Raw genomic sequence first — 23880 nt, forward strand, 5'->3', positions numbered from 1 at the left:
TTCTTCTATTTTCTTAGGGTTTAACTTGCTCTTCTTTTTCTGACTTGTTGAGAATGAATGTATCATTAATTTCTCAGCCTTTCTTGTTTTCTTTAATTTTTTTTTTTTTTTTTTTTTTTTTTTTTTTTGGAGACAGAGTCTCACTCTGTTGCCTAAGCTGGAGTGCAGTGGCACAATTTCAGCTTACTGCAACCTCCACCACCCAGGTTCAAGCAATTCTCCTGCCTCAGCCTCTAGAGTAGCTGGGACTACAGGTGTGTGCCACCACGCCCAGCTAATTTTTTTTTTTTTTTTTTTTTTTTTTTAATACGGAGTCTCGCTCTGTCTCCCAGGCTGGAGTGCAGTGGCGCGATCTCCGCTCACTGCAAGCTCCGTCGTTTCCCGGGTTCACACCATTCTCCTGCCTCAGCCTCCCGAGAAGCTGGGACTACAGGAGCCTGCCACCACCCCCAGATAATTTTTTGTATTTTTAGTAGAGACGGGGTTTCACCATGTTCGCCAGGATGGTCTCGATCTCCTGACCTTGTGATCCGACCGCCTTGGCCTCCCAAAGTGCTGGAATTACAGGCATGAGCCACCGTGCCTGGCCATTTTTTTTGTATTTTTAATAGAGACGGTGTTTCACCGTGGTGGCCAGGCTAGTCCTGACCTCAGATGATCCACCTGAGCCTCAGCTGCTGCTTCTTTTTTTTTTTTTTGGAGACAGAGATCTCGCTCTGTCTCCCAGGCTGGAGTGCAGTGGCGCGATCTCCACTCACTGCGAGCTCTGCCTCCCGGGTTCACGCCATTCTCCTGCCTCAGCCTCCCAAATAGCTGGGACTACAGGTGCCCGCCACCACGCCTGTCTAATTTTTTGTATTTTTAGTAGACATGGGGTTTCACCATGTTAGCCAGGATGGTCTCAATCTCCTGACCTTGTGATCTGCCCACCTCGACCTCCCAAAGTGCTGGGATTACAGACGTGAGCCACTGCACCAGGCCCACCTCAGCTTCTTAAAGTGCTGGAATTACAGGCATGATCCACCACGCCCGGCCAAAATTTTTTTTTTTTAGTTACTTATTTTCCAGCTGGATGCGGTGGCTCACGCTATAATCCCAGCACTTTGGGAGGCCGAGGCTAATGGATCACCTAAGGTCAGGAGTTCAAGACCAGCCTGGCCAACATGGTGAAACACTGTCTCTACTAAAAATACAAAAAAATTAGCCAGGTATGGTGGCGCACAGCTGTAGTTCAGCTACTTGGGAGACTGAGGCAAGAGAATCGCTTAAACTTGGGAGGTGGAGGTTGCAATGAGTTGAAATTACACCACTGCACTCCAGCCTGGGCAAGGAAGTAAGACTCCATCTCAAAAAAAAATAATAATAATAATTACTTATTTTCTTTAGTGTCGTATACTCAAGGCTTTCTTCTTTTCTTTTTTTCTTTTTCTTTATTTTTTTTTGAGATGGAGTCTTGCTCTGTCGCCCAGGCTGGAGTGCAGTGCTGAGATCTCAGCTTGCTGCAAGCTCCGCCTCCCAAGTTCACGCCATTCTCCTGCCTCAGCCTCCCGAGTTTCTGGGACTACAGGCGCCCGCCACCATGCCCGGCTAAGTTTTTGTATTTTTTTTTTTTTTTTTTTGAGACAGAGTCTCGCTCTGTTGCCCAGACTGGAGTGCAGTGGCCGCATCTCAGCTCACTGCAAGCTCCGCCTCCCGGGTCTATGCCATTCTCCTGCCTCAGCCTCCCGAGTAGCTGGGACTACAGGCGCCCGCCACCTCACCCGGCTAGTTTTTTGTATTTTTTAGTAGAGACGGAGTTTCACCGTATTTAGCCAGGCTGGTCTCGATCTCCTGACCTTGTGATCCGCCCGTCTCGGCCTCCCAAAGTGCTGGGATTACAGGCTTGAGCCACCGCGCCCGGCCTAAGTTTTTGTATTTTTAATAGAGATGGGGTTTCACTGTGTTAGCCAGGATGGTGTCGATCTCCTGACCTCGTGATCCGCCCGCCTCAGCCTCCCAAAGGGTTGGGATTATAGGCGTGAGCCACCGCACCCAGCCGGCTTTCTTCTTTTCTAAAATATGCATGTAGTGGTATACATCTCCCTCTGGAAACTGTGTATCTTATGAGTTTTGATATGTCATATTTTTATAATCATCAATTTAAAAATATTTTCTAATTTCCATTATAATTTCTTCTTTGACCTATGGGTTATCTAGAAGCATGTTGCTTAATTTCCAATAGTTTGGAATCTAGTTATGTTTTTGTTTTGATTCCACATTAATTCTGGGTCAGAGTGTACAATCTATATGATTTCAGTGTTTTAAAATTTATTTATACTTGCATTATAGCTCAAGGTATCATTTATTTTGGTAAATGTTTCACGTGCATTTGAAACAATATATTTTCTGCAGTTGTTGGGTACACAGCTCTACATAAGTCAATTAGATCAAGTTGATTAATCATGTTATTTAAATCTTCTAAATCCTTACTGATATTTTTGTCTGCTTGTTGTAACAGTTGTTGAGAATTGTGTTAAAATTTCTAACTGGGCTGGGCATGGTGACTCATGCCTATAATTCTAGCACTTTGGGAAGCCAAGGTGGGAGGATCACTTGAACTTAGGAATTGGAGACCAGCTTGGCCAACATAAAAGACCCCATTTCTAAAAAAAAAATACAATTACTTACTATTTAATTGTAGGTTTGCCTATTATTCCTTTTAGTTCTGTCATCTTTTATTTTGCATATTTTGATGCTATATTATTAGGTTCATATAAATTTAGGATTATTTTTCTGTGGAATGAAATCTTTCATCATTATAAAATGTCCCTTTTTATTTTATTTTATTTATTTTTTGAGATGGAGTCTCACTCTGTTGCCCAGGCTGGAGTGCAGTGGCCGGATCTCAGCTCACTGCAAGCTCCACCTCCCTGGTTTATGCCATTCTCCTGCCTCAGCCTCCCGAGTAGCTGGGACTACAGGAGCCCACCACCTCACCCAGCTAGTTTTTTGAATTTTTTTTAGTAGAGATGGGGTTTCACCGTGTTAGCCAGGATGGTCTCGATCTCCTGACCTCGTGATCTGCCCATCTCAGCCTCCCAAAGTGCTGGGATTACAGGCTTGAGCCACCGCCCCCGGCCAAAATGTCCCTCTTTATTTCCCTTTTCTTCCTCCTTTCCTTCCTTCCTTCCTCCCTCCCCTCCTCTCCCCTCCCCTCCCTCCCTCCCTCCCTTCCTTCCTTCCTTCCTTCCTTCTTTCCTTCCTTTGACAGAGTTTCACTCTCATCACCCAGGCTGGAGTGAAATGGCATGATGTTGACTCACTGTAACCTCTGCATCCCAGGTTCCAGTGATTCTCCTGCCTCAGCCTCCCGAGTAGCTGGGATTACAGGTGCCTGCCACGACGCCTGGCTAATTTTTGTATTTTTAGTAGAGACAGGGCTTCACCACGTTGGCCAGGCTGGTCTCAAACTCCTGACCTCAGGTGATCTACCCACCTTGGCCTCTCAAAGTGCTGGCATTACAGGCATGAGCCACTGCACCCGGCCATCCTTCTTTATTTCTAGTATTCTTCTTCTTTCTTCTTCTCCTTCTTCTTTCTTTCTTTCTTTCTTTCTTTCTTTCTTTCTTTCTTTCTTCTTCTTCTTCTTCTTTCTTCTTCTTCTTCTTCTTCTTCATCTTCTTTCTTCTTCGTCGTCTTCTTCTTCTTCTTCTTCTTCTTCTTCTTCTTCTTCTTCTTCTTCTTCTTCTTCTTCTCTTCTTCCTCTTCCTCTTCTTCTTCTTTCTTCTTCTTCTTCTTCCTCTTCCTCTTCTTCTTTCTTCTTCTTCTTCTTCTTCTTCTTCTTCTTCTTCTTCTTCTTCTTCTTCTTCCTCTTCCTCTTCCTCTTCTTCTTCTTTCTTCTTCTTCTTCCTCTTCCTCTTCTTTCTTCCTCTTCTTTCTTCCTCTTCTTTCCTCCTCCTCCTCCTCCTCCTCCTCCTCCTCCTTCTTCTTCTTCTTTTTTCTTCTTTTTTGAGAGAGAGAGTCTTGCCCTGTTGCCCAGGATGGAGTGCAGTGGCATGATTTTGGCTCACTGGAACCTCCACCTCCTGGGCTCAAGACATTCTCCTGCCTCAGCCTCCTGAGTAGCAGGGATTACAGGTGCATGCCACCAGGCCCAGCTAATTTTTGTATTTTTAGTAGAGATGGGGTTCCACTGTGTTGGCCAGGCTGCTCTCGAACTCCTGACCTCAAGTGATCAGCCTAACTTGACCTCTCAAAGTGCTGGGATTACAGGTGTGAGCCACTGGGCCTGACCCTTTTTTTTTTTTTTTTTTTTTTTTAAGACAAGGTCGGCCGGGCGCGGTGGCTCAAGCCTGTAATCCCAGCACTTTGGGAGGCCGAGACGGGTGGATCACGAGGTCAGGAGATCGAGACCATCCTGCCTAACACGGTGAAACCCCGTCTCTACTAAAAAAAATACAAAAACTAGCCGGGCGAGGTGGCAGGCGTCTGTAGTCCCAGCTATTCGGGAGGCTGAGGCAGGAGAATGGCGTGAACCCGGGAGGTGGAGCTTGCAGTGAGCTGAGATCTGGCCACTGCACTCCAGCCTGGGCGACAGAGCGAGACTCTGTCTCAAAAAAAAAAAAAAAAAAAAAGACAAGGTCTTACTCTGTGTCCCAGGTTGGAGTGCAGGGACACAATCACAGCTCACTGTAACCTCAAACAATCCTGAGCTCAAGCAATTCTCCCACCTCTGCCTCCCACATAGCTGGGACCACAGGTGTGCATCACTATGCCCAGCTCTCACCCATTTATGTCAACCTTTCTGTGTCCTTATATTTAAAATATGTATCTTTTAACAGACTCTAGTTGTTTTTTTTCCAAAATACAATCTGACGATGTTTTTTTTATATTGGAGAATTTAGTCCATTCATAATTATTGTAATTACTGATGTAGCAGGCTAGCAACTTGTCACCTTGCTTGTTGCTTTCTCTTTGTCCCATCTGTTTTTATTCCTGTATTCTTTCTTTCTTGTCTTCTTTTGAATTATTTAAATAGTATTTTATATTATTTCTTTTATTTATTTATTTTATTTTATTTTTTAAATTTAACTTTAAGGCCGGGCACGGTGGCTCAAGCCTGTAATCCCAGCACTTTGGGAGGCCGAGACGGGCGGATCACGAGGTCAGGAGATCGAGACCATCCTGGCTAACACGGTGAAACCCCGTCTCTACTAAAAAATACAAAAAACTAGCCGGGCGAGGTGGCGGGCGCCTGTAGTCCCAGCTACTCGGGAGGCTGAGGCAGGAGAATGGTCTAAACCCGGGAGGCGGAGCTTGCAGTGAGCTGAGATCCGGCCACTGCACCCCAGCCTGGGCGACAGAGCAAGACTCTGTCTCAAAAAAAAAAAAAAAACAAAAAAAATTTAACTTTAAGTTCTGGGATACATGTACAGAATGTGCAGGTTTGTTACATAGGTATACATATGCCATGGTGGTTTGCTGCACCTATCAACCCGTCATCTAGATTTTAAGCCCCACATGTATTAGGTATTTGTCCTAATGCTGTCCCTCCCCTTGCCCCTCAGTCCCCCACAGGCCCCAGTGTGTGTTGTTCCCCTCCCTGTGTCCATGTGTTCTCATTATTCAACTCCCACTTATGAGTAAGAACATGTGGTATTTGGTTTTCTGTTCCTGTATTAGTGTGCTGAGAATGATGGCTTCCAGATTCATCTACGTCCCTGGAAAGGACATGATATCATTCTTTTTTATGGCTACATAATATTCCATGGTGTATATGTGCCACATTTTCTTTATCCAGTCTATCATTGATGGGCATTTGGGTTGGTTCCAAGTCTTTCCTGTTGTAAGTAGTGTTGCAACAAACATATGTGTGCATGTATCTTTATAGTAAAATTATTTATAATCCTTTGGGTTTATTTATTTATTTCTGAGACAGAGTCTCGATCTGTTGCCCAGGCTGGAGTTCAATGGCGTGATCTCGTTTCACTGCAACCTTTGCCTCCCGGGTTCAAGTGATTCTCCTGTCTCAGACTCCCAAGCAATTGTGATTACAGGCGCACACCACTATGTCTGGCCAATTTTCTGGATTTTTAGTAGAGATGGGGTTTCACCATGTTGGCCAGGCTAGTCTCAAATTCCTGACCGCAAGTGATTTGCCTGCTTTGGCCTCCCAGAGTGCTGCGATTACAGGCTTGAGCCACCATGCTTGGCTAGTATTTTATATTATTTCATTTTCTCCTCTATTATATTTTTGTTTATATATTCTTTTAATGTCTCTATATTTAAAGGAAGGTCTTAGAGAAGGCAATACCTAACCTAGAGGATAAGTATTGGTAGTGAACTTTCAGAGAGTATGGCTCCTGCAAAGGCTGGGGGGTGCATCCATCTGTTCAATAGCTCAGCACATCCTCAGAACATACAGCAATAATAATATAACAGTAATAATAATATAATGGCTAACGCTTATGTTGGCCCTTACAATATGCTAGGCACGACTCTAACCATTTCATATATATGCCCTAAGCATTTTATATATGTTAACTCCTTTAACCATGAAGATGAACATAGATAAACATTGAAGCAGACCATTCTGTTCCATGCTTTGTGTCTCTCAGCCCCTCTTGTCCCTCCAAACCACTTGAACCTCGCTCCTCATTTCTTGGCTTCTCTGACACTCCCAAGGCAGCCTCTCCCACTTGCCCCAGAACCCAAACACATGCAGTTTGGCTAACTGGTGCAGCAGGTTCCCTAGTCCCCAGCCTCCTTCCTGCTGCCTTAGTATTTCTGCTCTGACCTACACTGCTTGGTAGCTGCTTGAGGGAGATGGGCCTCAAAGGTGAACCACAGCTGCTCCATCCTCATCCTTAGCCATGGCCCACTGTGCATATGCCTCCATCTCCCAAAAGGGTGCACCTCTCCATGCTCTAACCATCCTTGGCACAACGTGGATACTCAACTCTTTGCTGAATGAAGTCAAAAGGAAGAAATAGTCTTATGATTATATGAACTCAGAACACAAATGAAGCCATTAGGGCTGAACAGGATTCTCTCGCCTTGGGAAAGGAGAAGAGTATGCCAGCCTCTGCTCAATCCCTAACATCCTGCCCTTCTCCCTGCCCCCACCTCCCACCCCCTACCCCCATCAAGCCAGCATGAGTTGGTCCTGGGGAGGGTAAGAGTGACAGTGACGGTCCCTTTCCATCTGTCAGGACAAAGGCAAAACCCCGCCTCCCTTGGCATCCTCATCAGTCCCCACACAGGTGCCACAGAGGCTACCCACTCCCTTGCTCAAGTCTCCCTTCTCTCACTTGCACAGACACACACATACACACAGAGACACATGGGCGCACACACACACGCAGACACGCGAGACAAACACAGACACAGGCACACACAGACATATAGAAATACACACAGATACACAGACATAGACACACACAGACACACATAGACACACACAGACACACAGACATAGACACACACACAGACACACAGACATAGACACACACAGACACACAGAGACACCCACAGACACATGCAAACACACACACAGATCCAGAAATACACAGACACACACACAGACACACGCAGACCATACACACACACACAGACACACACAGAGATACACACAGAGACACACACAGACATAAAGATGCACGCAGACCATACACAGACACACACACACTCAGACACAAAGAGACACAGACATGCGCAGACACACACAGACACATGCATGCACAGACACACACGCACACGTGCACACACACAGACCATACACACAGACACACAGACACAGACACACACAGACAAGTACACGCAGACACACACACACAGACATGCACAGACACACACAGAGACAGACAGACATGCGCACACACACACAGACCCACACGGATGCACACGTGCACACACACAGACACACGTAGGCGATACACAGACACACAGACACACAAAGAGACACACAGAGACACACAGACACAAAGACATACACAGATACAGACACACACAGACATATGCAGACACATCGACATACACACACACAGACACACAGAGACACACACATGCAGACTATACACACACACACACACACACACACAAACATACAGAGACAGCCAACCACACACACAGACATACACACACCACCGCATGATTGGGCATCACGGGCTCTCATGGAGAGAGGGGAGGCTGGGGGTGGGGGTGTTCTTCATCCTTTCTCTACCTTGCCCTCCTTCCCAGCCTCCGCATGCGTCTCCATCGCTCTCCTGGGCTGCAGCACACACGGCTTCAGCGGCCGGCCACTGCCTGCGTGCTCCCGCAGGTCGTCCCCGTAACTCGCCCAAGGAACCGACCGAGTGAGTGTGCTCTCAGCTGACGAGGACGCTCTCCCCCGCCCGGCCAAGGAGTCGCCTGGAGTCGGGGGCGGTTCCCACCGCCTTTCCCTCAGCCGCGCCTTTCGATTGGGTACCGGGGCACCGTGCGTGACACCATTGGCTGCAATGTCTGTCGTTCTTGTCCCAGGCCCCAGCTTTTAAGGGGCACGCGGCACGGAGCGTGGTCCGGTGATAGGCTACAGTGTGGGAGCTGGGGTCAGAGCTCATAGGGTCGCAGAGGCCGCGTGCCGCGTCTCCCTCCAGTCCCCGGCGGACTGAACCCCCACAACCCTGTGCCGCCGTTCCGGGCCCCTCCTTCCAACGGCCACGTGCGGCCTGCGCGTGCGCACTCGCCCAGTTTGGCGCCCACCAGGCAGTGGGGAAGGGGAAGGGGAAGAGGGTGAGGGTGGCAGGGTGGGGACGGGAAATGGGGAGCAGTGGTGGGGATGTGGGTGGTAGACCAGGGGCGAGGGCAGGGGACAGTGTCTGTGGAGAAGGGGGGTCTGTTAAGGTTTCCGCCCTTGGGCGGGAGGGAGCGGCGGGGTAAGCAGCCTAGGAGGACTAGGGGGCTCCACAAGGCCCGCGGCCAGGGCGCCCCAAGCGAGGCCGCGGTCCACGGACGGTCGCCAATGGAGCGGGGCTGCAAGGCGGTGCCGTTGCTGCGAGAGAAAACCTGGGAACCTTGGAATGAGCTTATGGTGATTGGGAAAAGAGTGGAGCTCCTGAGTAGAAACACTCAAAAACCGAAGCTGGAGTCTGAGTACTGGAGACTGGAAGATGTGGAAAAGACGGTCTTGAAAGGGAAGTCAGGCCCGAGTCAGGAAAGGACGGATGTGAAGCTGCTGCACCATGGAGCAAGTGCATCACATGCTTCAGTAGATTTGGGGAAAGACAGCCCAAGGGAGATTTGGGGAAAGCAAGAGGTCAAACACGAAATAAGGGCTAAATCTAAGAGTGCAGGGATGACAGCAGGGCCTATGAAGGGGTCTGGGTTTGAAGAGAGGTTGAGGTCTGCTGGGGAGAAGGTAGGGAGCACTGGAGAGGACTTGAGATCCAGTGGATATAAACTGGGGCAGAATGAGGAGTTGAGGTCGAGTGTAGACAAGATGAGATCAAGTGTAGAGAAGCTGAGGTCTAGTAGTGAGAAGCTGGTGTCCGGGGGAGAGACGCAGGGGTCCAGTGGAGTGAAGCTGAGGTCCAGTGGCAGAAAGCTGAGATCAAGTGGAGAGAATCTGAGATCAAGTGGAGAGAATCTGAGATCAAGTAGAGAGAAGCTAAGATGGAGTGGAGAGAAGCTGGGAACCAGTGATGAGAAGCTGAAGTTGAGTGGAGAGATGCTGAGATCAAATGGAGAGAAGCGGGGAACCAGTGGAGAGAAGCTAAGATCAAGCAGAGAGAAGCTGAGGTTGAGTGGAGAGAAGCTGGGAACCAGTGATGAGAAGCTGAGGTTGAGTGGAAAGAAGCTGAGATCAAGCAGAGAGAAGCTGGGAACCAGTGAAGAGAAGCTGAGATCAAGCAGAGAGAAGCTGAGGTTGAGTGGAGAGAAGCTGAGATCAAGCAGAGAGAAGCTGGGAACCAGTGAAGAGAAGCTGAGATCAAGCAGAGAGAAGCTGAGGTTGAGTGGAGAGAAGCTGGGAACCAGTGATGAGAAGCTGAGGTTGAGTGGAGAGAAGCTGAGATCAAGCAAAGAGAAGCTGGGAACCAGTGAAGAGAAGCTGAGATCAAGCAGAGAGAAGCTGAGGTTGAGTGGAGAGAAGTTGGGGTCAAGTGCAGAGAAGCTGAGATCTAGCGAGGAGAAGTTGGGGACCAGTGGGGAGAAATTGGAGGTTTCAAGAATGGGGAGCATAAATGAGGAGAACATTGAAAAAGTGGTAGAAGTTACTGGTGATGAAAGAGTGATGGCATTTACTGATGATGAGATGGAAATTCCTTTTGAAAGTGTCAAAGGGAGTGAGGAACTACAAGGGACTGAGAAAGGAGTGGGAGTTGACGGGGGCGTCTTGCGTGAAGTGAAAGATATCACTGATGAATCTGTTTCTATGGAAAATAAAGATATTATAGGTGAAGGTACCAGTGAATGAGGCAGATGAAGGACTGACACCAAACAAGGAAAGAGGCAGACAAGGGAAGTACTGGAAGTCAGAGGAGAAATTAGAGCCAGGCAACTTTACACTGAAGGGGTAAAGTTGAGAGAGGAATGGAGAGAGTCTGAGCCTAAAATAAAAGAGAGTGGAAGTGAGGAAGAAAAGCTACTGGGGCTGAAGGTGGAGGCCAGGATCAAAGGAAGTAAAGAGGAGTGGCTAGTTCAGAGGGAGTGGGAACATATGGAGGAGAAAGAGAACGTGTTGGTAACGTGTTGACAGAGGAAACTTGGGTATTGGGAGAAAACCTGACTGGGAGCTCATAGGGAAATGTTTGAGAAAAGGATGGAAGATGGGCTAGAAGGATTTTGTCTGACACATGATGGGGTGTATGAGATGGGGGATAATTGCAGCAGGATAAAGGGTAGATTTTGAGGGTTGTGGAAGAAGGTGCAGGCTGAAGTGTGCAAAATTTCTGAAAGAGGAGCCTGAAGAATGAAGGGGTCCCAAGTGACAAAAGCAGGAGAGGAGATAAGAAAGAAGTGAGAAAAAACATAAGAAGCCACATGCCATAATGGTGATTGTTTGTTGGTAGGTATGTCCTTCTTTTCTTTTTTCTTTTCCTTTCTCTTCTCTTTTCTTTCTTTCTTTTTTTTTTTTTTTTTTTTGAGACTGTCTTGCTCTGTTGCCCAGGCTGGAGTGCAGTGGCACAATCTTGGCTCACTGCAACCTCTGCCTCCCAGGTGCAAGCGATTCTCCTGCCTCAGCCTCCCAAGTAGCTGGGATTACAAGCTCCCGCCACCATGCCCGGCTAATTTTTGTATTTTTAGTAGAGATGGGATTTCAGCATGTTGGCCAGGCTGGTCCCAAACTCCTGATCTCAAGTGATCTTCCTGCCTTGACCTCCCAAAGTGCTGGGATTACAAGCGTGAGCCACCACCTGGCCTGCTGTATCCTTTTTTATTAGTGGGGTCTTGTGACCTGTGTCTTGGGAAACTAGTCCTACAAAATCCCTATGTCAATACCACCTCTTTTTGCTCTTCTGTGTTGCAGCTTCTACTGCCTGGATCTTAGATCTTCCTGTTTCTTGTTTTACTCCCTCACTTTGGTCAACTGCATCATTTAATAGCTCCTAGAGAAAGTGACTATGGAAGGTAAACTTTGGGACACTATCTGTCTGAAAATCTCAATTCTTTGTTCATAATTGACTGATAGTTTAGCTAGGTATAGAACTCTAGGCTGGAAATATTTTTCCCTTAGATTTTTTAAGGCATTTCCTCACTATCTTCTTCTTTTTTTCCTTTTAATTAATTTTTTTTTTTTGAGACAAAGTCTCACTCTGTCACTCAGGCTGGAGAGCAGTGGCATGAGCTTGGCTCACTGCAACTTCCACCTCCTGGTTCAAGCAATTATCATGCCTCAGCCTCCCAAGTAGCTGGGATTACAGACATGTGCCACTGTGCCTGGCTAATTCCCTCACTATCTTCTAACTTCCAAGTATTGCTATTTATAAGTCTTTTTGTTCTTTTCTTTTAATTGTATAGAGAGCATTTTTCTTTTCTATGTAAATTACCTGTTTGCTACCACTCCCTAACTCAACCTATATCCTCATCCCATTTTCTCTGGCTTTACTAGAGGATGTTGGACCCAGAATTATAGCTGTTATCTTTTTTTCTCCTTTTGTCTGTCTCTTTTTATTCTACTCTCTGGACAATTTCATTAACTTTAAAACAACTGATGTATAATAGATGAACATTTTTGGGGGTACATGTAATATTTTGATACATTCATATAATGTGTAAAGATCAAATCAGGGTAATTGGGATATCCATCATCTTAAATATTTATTTTTTCTTTATGCCAGGAACATTTGAATCATTCTCTTCTAGCGATTTTGAAATGTACAATAGATTATTGTTTACTACAGTCACCCTATAGAACACTGGGTCCCATTTCTTCCATCTACCTGTACATTTCTACTCATTAGCATGTCTTTATTTCCTCCACCCTTCCTGGCCTCCAGTAACCACCAATCTCATCTCTATTTTCATGAGATCCACTTTCAACTTTATTAACTATATCTTTCTATCCTTTCTATTGAAATTTTACATTTTAACTGTCTTGTTCATTGGTTGCTTTTTTTTTTTTTTTGAGATGGAGTCTCACTCTGTCACCCAGGCTGGAGTGTAATGGTGTGATCTTGGCTCATTGCAACCTCCACCTCCCCGATTCAAGCAGTTCTTCTGCCTCAGCGTCCTGTGCGCCCTGCACGAGCTGGGATTACGGGCATGCATCACCACGCCTGGCTAATTTTTTTGTATTTTTAGTAGAAATGGGGTTTCGCCATGTTGGTCAGGCTGGTTTTGAACTCCTGATCTCAGGTGATCCACCTGTCTCGGCCTCCCAAAGACTGGGATTACAGGCATGAGCCACCGCACCTGGCCATGCTTCTTTTTGTATATATAGTATTTCTGTTCTTGTTTCATGAGTCTGTTCTCTTAACTTTCCAAGGATTTTTCCAGTTTTTGAGTTTTCTTCTGCTTTTCTTATTGTTTCCCCCTGAGTTCCCCTCCCCTGCTTCCCCTCCACCCCCTGGCTTCCCCCCTACCCCCCTGCTCCCCCCCATCCCCCCGCTCCTTTTTGTTTGTGTGTGTGTGTGTGTGTATTGTTGGAAGTTTTCCTCAAATGTTTGATCTTCGACTGTCCATATTTTTTTTTTTTTTTTTTTTTTTTGAGACAGAGTCTTGCTCTGTCGCCCAGGCTGGGGTGCAGTGGCCGGATCTCAGCTCACTGCAAGCTCCGCCTCCCGGGTTTAGACCATTCTCCTGCCTCAGCCTCCCGAGTAGCTGGGACTACAGGCGCCCGCCACCTCGCCCGGCTAGTTTTTTGTATTTTTTAGTAGAGACGGGGTTTCACCGTGTTAGCCAGGATGGTCTCGATCTCCTGACCTCGTGATCCGCCCGTCTCGGCCTCCCAAAGTGCTGGGATTACAGGCTTGAGCCACCGCGCCCGGCCTGACTGTCCATATTTAAGAATGAGGCATTGTAATCCCAGCACTTTGGGAGGCCGAGACGGGTGGATCACGAGGTCAGGAGATCGAGACCATCCTGGCTAACACGGTGAAACCCCGTCTCTACTAAAAAAATACAAAAAAATAGCCGGGCGAGGTGGTGGGCGCCTGTAGTCCCAGCTACTCAGGAGGCTGAGGCAGGAGAATGGCGTGAACCCGGGAGGAGGAGCTTGCAGTGAGCTGAGATCCGGCCACTGTACTCCAGCCTGGGCGACAGAGCGAGACTCCGTCTCAAAAAAAAAAAAAAAAAAAAAAAAAGAATGAGGCATTAAGCAGAGGCAACTGGAAGCACAATTTGGGGCTTGTTGATCTATGGGCTCCGCTCTGTGGCGACTGAAGCAAGCAGGATATTTTACTGGGTACACCCAAATATCAGAATCTGTAAATCTCACTGAAGGGACCATCTAGTTTCTCCAGAGAATTCTCCAATCTGTCTGGGGGATATCTGCATGGCCCCTGCTATAGAGGTTATAGCAGCAGGGTGGGGAGAGAGGGTTGTGGAGCCACCACTTGGTACACATGTTTTCACCCAGTCCCTTGTTTTCAGCTCAGTGCTCACTCCATCTTCAGCTGTGCCTGGTGTCCCTGAGTTGGTGCTTCTGAGATTCAATTTCCCCAGAGAGGAAACCCTCTACTGTGCTACGGGAGTTGGTGCCCGGCTAAAAAAGGTTGGGGGGATTTGTGAGCTTAACTGCTTTATATACAGATGCTTAAACAATTTCTCTGTTCTCAGATCTATGCCTTTTTCCTTCCATCTGAGGTATCTGGTCCCTCAGTGTCCTGAACTTTTTTTGGGATAAGTAGAGTGAGCTGTTAACTTTTTGTTTCTATTATCTTTAAGTACTTAAGTGCCAGCTACCTCCACTCTGCCAAGTTGGTTCCCACTCCATCTCCAAACGTTTTTGTTGTTGTTGTTCTTTTTTTTTTTTTTTTTTGTCGTTGTTGTTTTTGAGATAGGGTCTCACTCTGTCACTCAGGCTGGAGTGCAGTGGCATGATCATGGCTCACTGCAGCCTCAACCTCCTGGGCTGAAGCAATCTCTTCAGCCTCCCAAATAACTGGGACTACGGGTGCACACACCACCACACCAGGTTAGTTTTTTTTTTTTTTTTTTTTTTTTTTAGGTAGAGATGAGATCTCTCTATGTTGCTTAGGCTGGTCTTGAACTTATGCGCTCAAGTGATCCTCCTGCCTCTACCTCAAAGTACTGAGATTACCGACGTGAGCCACTGCACCCTGCCAACTTTTCCCATCTTAAAAAACAAAAACAAAAAACCTCTCTGTACCCTACATTTCCCTCCAGTGACTGCCCCATTTTTCTTGCTCCTTATGGTAGGCACAAAAGTGGTCCACCAAACATATATTCACTTCCTAATCCCAGGAACCTGTGAATATTACCTTAAAATGGCAAAAGATGTAATTAAGTTAAAGATCTCGAGAGAAGGGCCCACTTTAGAGGTGAGTCATAAATGCCATTATAAGTGTCCTTATAAGAGAGAGGAAGAGAAGGAGAACAGACACACAGAGAGCAGGAGGCGGTGTGATCTCCCAGGCACAGGCTGGAGTGATGCAGCTATGAGGCAAGGAGTGCCGATGGTCGCCTGAAGTTGGAAAAGGCACAGAATGGATTCTTCCCCAGAGTCTCTGTAGAGAGTGTGGCCTCCGCCAGCACCTTGGTTTTAGCGTCTGACCTCTAGAGCTGCGAGAGAATAAACCTCTGTTGTTTTAAGCCATCAGTTGCTGGTAATTTTTTTTTGAGATGGAGTCTCACACTGTTGCCCAGGCTGGTGTGCAGTGGCACGATCTCAGCTCACTGCAAGCTCCACCTTCTGGGCTCATGCTATTCTCCTGCCTCAGCCTCCTGAGTAGCTGGGACTCCAGGCGCCCGCCACCATCCCCAGCTAATTTTTGTATTTATTAGTAGAGACTGGGTTTCACCATGTTAGCCAGGCTGGTCTTGAACTCCTAACCTCGTGATTTGCCTTCCTCGGCCTCCCAAAGTGCTGAGATTACAGGCATGAGCCACTGCACCCGGCCGTAGTTCGTTCTTCTGTCTGCTGTAGTTCCTGTAGTTCTGTAGTTCCAGTTCCTGGAAGCTGAGGCTAGAGGCCCTGACTTCTCTTTCTCCATCACGTTCGTTCATCACCTTCTGACTCAGAGCTTTCCTACTGTAGCTGTTTACATTTGTCTGTCCCCACTAGGATGTAAATGAGCTCTATGAGGGGAGCAATATGTGTCTGTCTGGTTACCCTCTCTAGTCCAGTGTGTAACCAGCACATAGTAGCACTCAGCATGTGTTTGCAGAATGAATCAACCCGTCATATTCAGTGACTTTATCAGTCTCAGTACTATTTAATATCTATTGAGAAATTGCTATAATAATTTACCCCGTTTCTTTGAATGTCACATTTTTTGAAGCCTCAAAAGCCTGAAACTGTCTTTGTTCCATACTTGTACTTGAGATTTTTCTGGGTATAGAATTTCCCTCAGCAGCCTGAAGACTTGCGCCTTTGTTTTCTTCCTTCCTGCATGGCCATTGAGAGTCCAGATCTATTTTTACGCCAAGCCAGTTGCACAACCAGGCGTTCTGTGTATGAGACCTGTTTGCTTCTCCACAGCTCCGCTATTTCTGCTTCTTTATTGGGCAGAAGCTGAGAGCTTGTTCTTCCATTTTCTAGGAACTCTGATCCCATTGTTAGACAATAAAGTGGAGATATTAATAAGGTGTGGGCAGAGTTGTAAAGATAAGCTATAGATGGCTCAAGCCTCATGGTAGGATCGTTTTGACAAATGATTATGATAGCTAACGTTTACTGAATTCTTGTAATAACCAGAGTAGTTTAATCAGCACCATGCTAAGCACTTTACATGTTCCCTATAATTTAGTCTAATAGCTCTTTGAGACAGGAACTATTACTCTATTGACTCTACCCACTAGACACTGCCAGAGCCAGGCAGCCTGACTCCATAGCTGAGCTGGAAACAGCTCTGTCTGCTGAATGGCCTCCTCTATTCCTACCAGACAAGCCCTGAACCTCGGCTTCTTCACCTGCCAAAGCAAGGCCTGGGATCCTGCATGGGGGTAGGGAATGAGGCTATGTAGCAACCTTTCCATTCATTCGGCTCATGCTTGCTGGATGAGCACTTCGGTGGCAAGTATTTAAGAATATAAATTTTGGTGGGGTGTGGTGGCTCACACCTGTACTCCCAGCACTTTGGGAGGCCTAGGCGGGCGGATCACCTGAGGTCAAGAGTTTAAGACCAGCCTGGCCAACATGGTGAAACCCCGTCTGTACTGAAAATACAAAAATTAGCCAGATATGGTGGCGCACACCTGTAATCCCAGCTACTTGGGAGGCTGAGGCACAATAATCACTTGAATCGTGGAGGTGGAGGTTCAGCGAGCCAAGATCCTTCCACTGCACTCCAACCTAAGTGACAGAGTGAGACTCTGTCTCCAATAATAATAATAATAAATATATATATATGTCAAAAAAAATGAAGTTTATTTTCTTTCCTAGATCTCTGCCATCCTGAGATCATCACTCCTCGCCTCCTCTGGAAACTCTCTGAGAGCCAGAGAATCGTCTCTTTTTGTAAGAGGCCTGCACAGGCACAAGGTCATACTTGGGCACTTTTTGGCTTTGTGAAAATCTCTCAGATTGCACTGCACAGTATACAAATGATAAACCAGACAACCACATTCGTTCTTTGGATTACATTTTCTCCTGAGATATCAGACGCATTTCACCAGGGCCACAGAAAGAGAAATGAAGACCAAGACACCGAGACAAATGCCAACAACCTGGTAAGTGCAGATATTTTCAGTTATCTAGGCAACTAGAGCTTTGCATAGGTAATACCCTTTTCTACTAAAATTAACCAAAACACACACATTCCAGGGCTCCTGAGTGATTTTATATACATATATGTATATTTTATATGTGTATGTATACATTTATATATGTATATAAATAAACATATATATATTTTAAAGATATATGTATATCATGTGTGTGTGTGTATATACATATGTATATTTTTTTAAATAGAGATGGAGTCTCACTATGTTGCCCAAGCTGGTCTCAAACTCCTGGGCTCAAGCCTGGATGATTTAAAAAATTTTTTTATTTTATTCTTTGTATAGTCCCAGTCTTGTTTCTTGTAACATAATGTGTTAAAGTAACATTAACTTTTGGCTGGGTGCCGTGGCTCATGCCTGTAATCCCAGCACTTTGGGAGGCTGAGGCGGGCAGATTACTGGAGGTCAGGCATTTGAGACCAGCCTGGCCAACATGGTGAAACCCCATCTCTACTAAAAATACAAAAATTAAGCAGGTGTGGTGGTGCTCACCTGTAACCCCAGCTACTAGGGAGGCTGAGGCAGGAGAATCGATAGAGCCTGGGAGGTGGAGGTTGCAGTGAGGAGAGATCATGCCACCACACTCCAGCCTGGGTGACAGAGGGAGACTCCGTCTCAGACAAAAAACAAAACAAAACAAACAAACAAAGAAATAAGTAACATTAACTTTTGGCTAAAATGCATTCTTAGTTGGTCCAATTAATTCATTCAGCAAACAGTGAGCACTTACTGTATGCCCTCTGGGAATGCAAAAAATGTGTAAAACCAGGCTCTTGGCCTTGGCCTTTTTTTTTTTTTTTTCTTTTTGAGACAGGGTCTCACTCTGTCACCCAGGCTGGAATGTAGTGGCACAATCTCAGCTTATTGCAGCCTCCGTCTCCGGGGTTCAAGCAATTCTCCTGCCTCTGCCTCCCAAGTTGCTGGGATTACAGGCATGTGCCACTATACTTGGCTAATTTTTGTATTTTTAGTGGAGACAGGGTTTCACCATGTTGGCCAGGCTCATCTCAAACTCCTGACCTCAGGTGATCCACCTGAGCCTCGGCCTCCCAAAGTGTTTGCATTACAGGCGTTAGCCACCACGCCCGGCCCAGAGCAGAGGGAAAAGAAACTAGCAGGATATGAGCCTAGGGCTAGACTTGGGAGGGAGCCTCAAAGGCAGGAGGAATTGTGACTCTGTTCTGTAGGTGACAGGGAAGATGATGCCATCAGATCTGTGCTTCACATAGAGAAGTCTGGCTCGGAGATGGAGTCACCAGGCCATGGTGTGCGGGCACTCAGTAAAGTGGAGATACGATTACTAGATCATTATGGTAAGTAGTTCAGGCCTGGCAAGGTGGCTCAAGCCTGAAATCCCAACACTTTGAGAGGCCGAGGCAGGAGGATTGCTTGAGTCCAGGAGTTCCAGACTGGCCTGAGCAACAGAGTGAGATCCCATCTCTACAAAAATAAACAAAATTAGCTGGGCATGGTGGCATATACCAGTAGTTCCAGCTACTCAGGGGGCTGAGGTGGGAGGATAACTTGAGCCTGGGAGGTTGAGGCTATAGCGAGCCTTGATCGCACCACTGCACTCCAGCCTGGGTGACAGAGCAAAACCCTGTCTCAAACACACACACACACACACACACACACACACACAAATAAATAAATAGTTCAAGGTAGAGAGGATGAGGTTATGAATTACAGCAGAGAGAGGAGGAATAAAAACAAGACTTGAGAGAGTATTAAAAGTCCGATTTAACAGAATTGGCTGATTAATGTGAATGGATGGTGAGGAAGGAGGCGCCAGGGGCATGGATAGCAGTAGTTGATGTGAAATGTTTACTCTGCATTAGGCATGTTGCCCATATTATCTAACTTAATCCCACAACCGCCCTATAAGCAGGATTGTATTACTATCTGCGGTGGCACTGAAGCCCATCAGAGTGGTCAATCGAAATGACATAGCTAGTATGTGTTGGTAGTAAGTGGTGGTGTGAGGAGGGTTTGGACCTATGTGGTAGCTCTACCAGCTGGCTGGGTCTTCAGTGCCATGTGATTGGGAGGTGAAGCGACCGCCCTAGTTAGCAGTGAATGAATGAACGGTCCAGAAGCCTGCTGGAACCATCTTCTACTCTGGAGAGCTCACAGTCAGGTGGCTTTGATGCCACATCAGCCATAGACGTGTTGTGTTTGCCCCAAAGAATATTTTAACACCATGTTTAGAATTAATTGGTACCTTTATAAAATGCAGAGATTCACATTAAAAAGTATGTTTCTGGCTTTTCTTGGAAAATGAGATGATCTGGCCACACTGGGCCCATGTAGGACCTGGAGTTGCCTCTCTCTGTTTCCTTCAACTGGGGCCTGTGCCCCCCAGTTGGCCAGCCCCACTGCCTGGGGCCCCTGACACCTGCGCACGCACCTGGGTCTGCTCTTGTGCTGTTCCATCACGAGGTGTGCCACTCAGCTTGGCTTTGACGCCAGGCTGTGTTTGTGCATTTAATGCCTGCCAAGCCCAGGCCTCCACTGATGGCTAAATACCTTTTCTGAATTTTAGGCAATATAAGATGAAAACATGCTGTGGGAATTGAGAAAAACTAAATGCCCACCCATGCCTGAGTTCCCACGGGGAGGAGGGTTCTGCACAGGTAGTGCAGGGAAACGGCAAATGGCCAGAGTTCCTGAAACCAGCATAAATGAAAACAAAATACAAATCATACCCTGGCAAATGGCAAGTAACAGCCTATTGCCAGTATGCAAATCACGTTGTGATTTTTAAAAAATTTGTTTTGTAATAAATAATTTGCATGAATTTCGAGCTGCGTACTTTGGACATATGATAAGGAAGCTTTGGGGGAAGATTGTGTGTGTGTGTGTGTGTGTGTGTGTGTGTGCGCGCGCGCGTGGGCACGCACCTGTGCATGTTTGTTTATGGGGGCGTGGACTACAGTTTACAAAGCTTGGAGTTTTCTACAGAAATTCAGTTTCAGGCCAGGTGCAGTGGCTCACGCCTGTAACCCCTGCACTTTGGGAGGCCGAGGCAGGCGGATCACGAGGTCAGGAGATCGAGACCATCCTGGCTAGCACAGTGAAACCCCGTCTCTACTAAAAATACAAAAAATTAGCCAGGCGTGGTGGCAGGCGCCTGTAGTCCCAGCTACTCGGGAGGCTGAGGCAGGAGAATGGCATGAACCCGGCAGGCAGAGCTTGCAGTGAGCCGAGATCACACCACTGCACTCCAGCCTGCAGCGAGACTCTGTCTCAAAAAAAAAAGAAAGAAAGAAATTCAGTTTCAGAGTCTGCGTGCAGTGGCTCACACCTATAATCCCAGCACTTTAGGACACCGAGGTGGGCAGATTGCTCGAGTCCAGGAGTTTGAGAGCAGCCGAGGCAAATGGCATCTCTACAAAAGATACAAAAATTGTTTCTACAAAAGATACAAAAATTGTTTCTACAAAAGATACAAAAATTAGACGGTCCTGGTGGCCCACACCTGTAGTCCCAGCTACTGGGGAAACTGGTGTGGGAGGATCACTTGAGCCTGGGAGGTGGAGGTTGCAGTGAGCTGAGATTGTGCCACTATGCTCCAGCCTGGGTGATAGAGCGAGACCATTAAAAAGAAAGAAAGAAAGAAAGAAAGAAAAGAAGGAAGGAAGGAAGGAAGGAAGGAAGGAAGGAAGGAAGGAAGGAAGGAAGGAAGGAAGGAAGGAAGGAAGGAAGGAAGGAAGGAAGGAAGGAAGGAAGGAAGGAAAGAGAGAGAGAGAGAGAGAGAAAGAGAGAGAGAAAGAAAGAAAGAGAGAGAAAGAAAGAAAGAAAAAGAAAGAAAGAAAAGGAAGGAAAGGAAGGAAAGAAAGGAAGAAAGAAAGGAGGAGGAGGGGAGGGAGGGAGGGAAGGAAACTTCACTTTCAGAACATTTTTTCAAGACTAGCCTGGCCAACATGGTGAGATCCCATCTCTACTAAAAATACAAAAATTAGCCAGGCATGTTGGCGGGTGCCTGAGGCAGGAGAATCACTTGAACTCAGGAAGTGGAGGTTGCAGTGAGCCAAGATTGCACCTTTGCACTCCAGCCTGGGTGACAAGAGTGAAATTCGGTCTCAAAAAAAAAAAAAGAACATTTTAATAAACTTTTATGATTTATTAAGGATGAAAACATGTTTCTGTACCATAACGTTCAAATGTGAGGCCCACACTGGCAAACAGGTATTATCTGTATTAAATATTTTGTTCCATTTATTTATTTATTTTATTTTATTTTTTTGAGACGGAATCTTGCTCTATCGCCCAGGCTGGAGTGCAGTGGCGCGATCTTGGCTCACTGCAAGCTCCGTATCCCGGGTTCACGCCAGTCTCCTGCCTCAGCCTCCCTAGTAGCTGGGACTACAGGCGCCCGCCACCAGGCCTGGCTAAGTTTTTGTATTTTTAGTAGAGACGGGGTTTCACCGTGTTAGCCAGGATGGTCTCAATCTCCTGACCTCGTGATCCGCCCGCCTCGGCCTCCCAAAGTGCTGGGATTACAGGTGTGAGCCACCGCGCCTGGCCTATTTTGTTCCATTTAAAGTGTAACAGTAATCCCCTATGTCCATGGTCAGGTTGGACAAATGACCACATTTCATGCTTGTGTGAGTTTTTGTTTGCAATCTGTAAACTGCCCTTAGAGATACAGGTTCAAACAGGTGCGGGAAGCAGAGCTGCCAGCAAAGCACAGGAGTCGACTCTTTTTCTTTTTTCTTTTCTTTTCTTTTTTCTTTCTTTCTTTTTTTTTTTTTTTTGAGCCAGCGTCTCGCTCTGTCGCCCAGGCTGGAGTGCAGTGGCTTGATCTCAGCTCACTGCAACCTCTGCCTCCCGGGTTCAAGCAATTCTCCTGCCTCAGCCTCCCAAGTAGCTGGGAATACAGGTGTCTGCCACCATGCCTGGCTGATTTTTGTATTTTTAGTAGAGATGGAGTTTCACCATGTTGTCTGGGCTAATCTCAAACTCCTGACCTCAGGTGATCCACCTGCCTTGGCCTCCCAAAGTGCTGGGGTTACGGGTGTGAGCCACTGTGCTCAGCCTCTAGACTCTTAATCTATGTTCTTTGAGTTATACCTGACAACTTTCCATCACACCTGGCTGCCTGGCTCAGGAACTGGAGGAAGGCGGCCACTGCTGGCCAGGAATTTCTCAGAGGCCACTGGACAGTATTATGGAGTGGCCACTGCCTCTCAGAGGCTCACTGTCCATAGCACAGGGGTCATCCATCCTGTCAGACCACACCAACCCCACTCATGAGATGCTAGCCCTGCAAGCTCTCTCCTGGGAACAAGAAGTAATCGTGCAAGGTTTGCATGGCAGATCAGCTTGGTCTTGGTAGCCATTTCTACACAGATCACGTGGGGCTCACAAGGCCATGCTCTGCTGCTCCCTGGACTCTGACCCCTGTCCTGCATGTCCTCCTTCCTCCTTCTTCTGATCCTCAGAGACTCCCCGTTCCCTGCCATGTGCACACCTAGGGTGGGACTGGGACGTGCATTGTGGCCAGTTCTGTTCTTGTCTATGTTGCTCAGAATCCATTGTTGCTTACTGATGCAGACCAGTGCCTAATACTAGGTGTCTAGCACCGTGCTGGAAGCCAGGGATACAACAGACAGGTGCCTCCCTGGGGGATAAGGGGAGCACACGCAGGGAATAATCAGTGAACTGGGTAGCGCTGCGTTACAGGCCTCTCACAACTGGTATTTTATCTCCATCACATTGTAATTTCGTTTTTGTGATGTGACCTAAAAAGCCTTGGCTCCTCAAAAGATCTGGCCAATTAACAAATGCATTCATTTAACAGTATTTATTAAGCACCTATTATTTGTCAGGTACCATTCCAGATGTCAGGATTATAACAGAGAACAAAACTCACAAATAGCCCTGTTCTCTTGGTGCTTACATTATCATGGAAGGAGACAAAAAGAAATAATGTCAATATAATATGTCTGAAGAATTTTAAAGAAAAACTCAAGCCGGGTAAGGGAGAGAGAATGACGGTGGGGAGAAGGGCCGCTCTTTGAGGAAGGCCCTTCTGGTGACTCTTGAAGCAGAGCCCAGCAAGAGGGCAGGGGGAAGCTGTGGTTTGGAGGAAGTCTTTTCATAGCGGGGAGCCTCAAGGGCAGAGCCCCCGAGTGGGAGTGTGCCCTACCTGTTGGAAGGAAGCCACTGATCTGCAATCCTGTCTTCCTCGTCTGCAAGTTCATGGGCTTGTTGGGAGGGACAAATGAAATCATTTATATGAAACATTTATGTCAACTGTAGAACACTCTATAAAAGTTATTCTCTTTATGTTGACTTCATCAAGTATTTGCAGTGTCTAAATCAGGAAGGATCATAATGATTGTATTACAATTCTGCCCTTTCATTTTTTTTATTGAGGTGAAATGCATATAACATATAATTAATCATTTTATAGCGTACCATTCAGTGGCATTTGATGCATTCACAATGTTGTGCAACCACCACGTCTTTCTATTTAAAAACCTTTTTCATCATCCCTACCTTTTCTTTCTT

The 23880-nt window shown here is 46.7% G+C and overlaps 2 protein-coding genes across 31 annotated transcripts in view; one reads left to right on the top strand and one right to left on the bottom strand.

Annotated features, from left to right (window-relative positions):
• LOC105469598 (sorting nexin 32) overlaps positions 1-8617 on the bottom strand; it is a 26398-nt gene extending 17781 nt beyond the window's left edge. For 2 of the 4 annotated variants that reach the window (XM_011720874.3, XM_011720873.2), the window contains exon 1: positions 8201-8614. In XM_011720874.3, the coding sequence (XP_011719176.1) occupies positions 8201-8236 (36 nt within the window). In that variant the 5' untranslated portion in view covers positions 8237-8614. Of the gene's footprint in view, positions 1-8200 lie in introns of all 4 variants that reach the window. The other 2 variants (XM_071074248.1, XM_011720875.2) reach the window with 1 other exon arrangement.
• Positions 8618-8821: 204 nt separating this feature from the next.
• LOC105469592 (golgin subfamily A member 6-like protein 22) overlaps positions 8822-23880 on the top strand; it is a 41464-nt gene continuing 26405 nt past the window's right edge. For 18 of the 27 annotated variants that reach the window (XM_071074261.1, XM_071074251.1, XM_071074267.1 and 15 more), the window contains exons 1-3: positions 8824-11023; positions 17024-17310; positions 18552-18677. In XM_071074261.1, coding sequence (XP_070930362.1) covers positions 8981-10432 — 1452 coding nt within the window. In that variant the 5' untranslated portion in view covers positions 8824-8980 and the 3' untranslated portion in view covers positions 10433-11023; positions 17024-17310; positions 18552-18677. Of the gene's footprint in view, positions 11028-11113; positions 11587-17023; positions 17311-18551; positions 18678-23880 lie in introns of those variants that run through there. The other 9 variants (XM_071074256.1, XM_071074265.1, XM_071074266.1 and 6 more) reach the window with 4 other exon arrangements.

The sequence above is a fragment of the Macaca nemestrina genome, chromosome 12 (assembly GCF_043159975.1).
Source record: "Macaca nemestrina isolate mMacNem1 chromosome 12, mMacNem.hap1, whole genome shotgun sequence".
NCBI classification, from domain to species: Eukaryota; Metazoa; Chordata; class Mammalia; order Primates; family Cercopithecidae; genus Macaca; species Macaca nemestrina.